Source organism: Austrofundulus limnaeus, unplaced genomic scaffold, assembly GCF_001266775.1.
Source record: "Austrofundulus limnaeus strain Quisiro unplaced genomic scaffold, Austrofundulus_limnaeus-1.0 Scaffold341, whole genome shotgun sequence".
NCBI classification, from domain to species: Eukaryota; Metazoa; Chordata; class Actinopteri; order Cyprinodontiformes; family Rivulidae; genus Austrofundulus; species Austrofundulus limnaeus.
The window spans coordinates 99581-102544 of NW_013952743.1; the positions used below are offsets into that span (position 1 = coordinate 99581).

General features: G+C 40.6%; 1 protein-coding gene across 1 annotated transcript in view; it reads left to right on the top strand.

Annotated features, from left to right (window-relative positions):
* slc22a7a (solute carrier family 22 member 7a) overlaps positions 1 to 2595 on the top strand; it is a gene marked incomplete at its 5' end in the record, with an annotated part of 44148 nt that extends 41553 nt beyond the window's left edge. The window contains 2 exon segments of the mRNA XM_014022753.1: positions 1806 to 2012; positions 2461 to 2595. Coding sequence (XP_013878207.1) covers positions 1806 to 2012; positions 2461 to 2521 — 268 coding nt within the window.
* Between the last annotated feature and the right edge of the window lie 369 nt (positions 2596 to 2964).

The window sequence follows — 2964 nt, forward strand, 5'->3', positions numbered from 1 at the left end:
ACATCCTACAGTATTTTTACAGTCTTTATCTTACAGTTAAAATATATGTTTATCAACTAAAATCTAATGTTACAACTAATCGGGGATCTCTTTAAATGTACTTTATGGAAACAGTCAAATGAAATCAAAAATAAAAGGTTTCTGCTTTCCACGTTTGCAGATTTTTATTTCCAAAGGATTTTGGTGAAACTTCATGTTTTTTCCAACCAGCTGACAGAGTGAGGATCAGATTATCTGCAGTCCAACAAGGGTTCGGGATTAACCCTATGTTCCTTTATGAATAAAATAAAAAGGTTTATGAAATTTAAAAATCATTGCATGCTGTTTCCCTTTAATGATTTTATACGAGGTCTCAATTTCTCCAGGATTAGGGCTGTTAGTGAGAGGAAAATATAATAAATTAAAAATCATCCCACATGAATGTAAACCCAAACAGCTCAAAGAACCATGATCAGTTTTATTTCAAATGTTACAGAAACACTGAATTACAACACATTCAGTCTGATGGTGAGTAAATAAGATAATTCTTCCTGTGATGCTCTGAGCACCGAGGTGCTTTAAGAGAAAACAGGTAGATAAAGACTTAAAGGATTATAACAAACCAATCACTGAATGTGACAGTCAACATATTTACACAACTTAAACTTTCTGAGAATATGACAACTGCAAACAGAGCATGTTCTCACAGAAAGATGTGAAAGTTCATGTAGGTCACATCCTGAAGGTGCACAGTTCCAGTACAGTTCCAGTACAGTTCCAGTTCAGCACTCTGTTTGCTTCTTCAACACAGTCAGGAAATTAAGCCACAGGCCTATACTCTTTGTACCACATTGTTGTTGTTTGTTTTTTGAAGGGGATTGTGTGGGGGCATAGAGCATGTACGTTCAGAAAAAGCAAACCACGATGTGCAGATGTGAAAATGTTTGTGAGTGGATACTGAGGGAGGAGATCTCACCAGTAACATGGAACAACCTCATCCTGTCACCTTGTGGGGTGGGCGTCAGTGAGGTGGTGATGAAGGAGGTGGGGGAGGGGGAGGTGGAGGGGGGAATGGAAAACTGGAGAAAGGAACAGAGTTGGGAGGCCAGAGAGGATAGGAGAATGCTGGGTTGAAGAAAGATGGAGGAAGAGGAGGAGGAGGAGAGGAGTAGGGAGGGAAGCAGGGGGGAGGATGGGGAGGATATGGGCAGGAGGTTTGGAGGAACGTGGGATACACAGCGTGTCCAGGCGGGGGGTACGAGTCAGTGTATGAACAATGTAAGTTTCTTGGGTCCTGACGCTGGACTCGAGACCCTGAATGCTTCTGTGGGAAACCTTGTTTGTTGTTGCTCTGCTGCTTCAGAGCTTTCTGACCAACACAAACAGAGTTACCTGAAAAAAAACAAACAAATGCAAACAAGTCTTACTGTACAGTTCCACACGGTTTGCTCCGTTGGTTAGCATGAAGCCTAACATATTATATATACTTTATCTCCATCCATCCATTACCTTTATATACAGCAGGTAAAATAAGTATTGAACACGTCACCATTTTTCTCAGTAAATATATTACTAGAGGTGCTAATGACATGAAATTNCCTGTCCAGGGTGTCCCTGTCTGTCACACAGTGACTCCTGGACATGGGCACCAGTTCCAGACATGGGACGGAGAAATGCATAATAGAAAATTGATGAATTTATTTTATTTAAAATCCTGCTGCAACTGGAGCTCATGTCCATCTGCCACTGTTCCACAAAGTGTAATGTTTTAGTTACATTACAACACATGAACCATTCTCTCCTCTCCTGATTGTGTTGTTGAACAGGCAAAGTGGTTTAGGTTACACCTCATGTCTTGGTCGGATTGGAAGTTCCCTGGCTCCAATGGTCATGCTGCTGGAGGACGTCTGGACTCTTCTTCCCCCCATGGTCTTTGCTGGGACAGGGATTGTCAGTGGCAGCTTGGTTTTTCTGCTTCCAGAGACACTCAACATCCGACTGCCTGAAAACATCTTGGATGTTGAGGAGGAAAGGTACAGAGAAAGGATCACAGATATGCCATCAGTCTTACAGACCAGGGGTAGATCATCAGAAACCAATCCAAGGTTCCACACAGAATGAAAAAACATGGGCACAAACCTTTGCCTCTATAATATATGTCAACTTTTTAAAAACTTGAGATTGAGATAAAAATCATATTAGGTTTTATAAAAGTGTGTATTATTTATTCACGAACCATTGACTGCTCTGTAAAAATATTTTGATGGACATTTCCACAGCTTGTTCTTCCTCACTCTATTGAGTGAACTTTAGCACAAACAGTCTGCTGCTTTCAACATGTCTCTTCTTGTTCCACTAACTTTGCAGTTATATAGCTTTTTGCTGTACTCTACAGTGAACTGATGTTTGGAGAAAAATAGCTGCTTACATTCTGTGCAGTTCTTTCAAAAGAAACTCTCTCTCTTCTTTGTTTTTCTGCAGACACATGAAGAGTGATGAACAGATTGAGCTGAAACCAGTGACCTGTAACAACATGAGCTGACTGCAACAAGCTGGGGACATTTTCCCAATAATCCTTGATAATTAAAACGTGATTTTTGTGGTTGCCTGTGGGAATTCTGCAGTCTTTGATTTGTTGCTCTTTGATTTGCATTTAGACTCCATCCACACAGAAATTATTTTGTTTTAACCTTGCGTGTTTAAATGGTATTTTTAAAAGTGAAAAAATCTCGAGATACCGCTCTTACCGCTCTTGTGTTTTATATAGACAACCTGAACACAACTGAGGTGAAAATAACCACGTCTTCTTGGTAGAAGTGGAACTGCTGCTGCTCAATGAAGAGAGGAACTCTGAAACAGGCTGGTTGAACAGCAAGAATCTTTATTTTGCAGTCCAGGAGATTACAGCCAAAAACCAAATTGTGGCCTTCAATGCCAAATGATTCACCAAGTAAGAAAGATGGAGAACGAAGGCCAAGAGCAGGG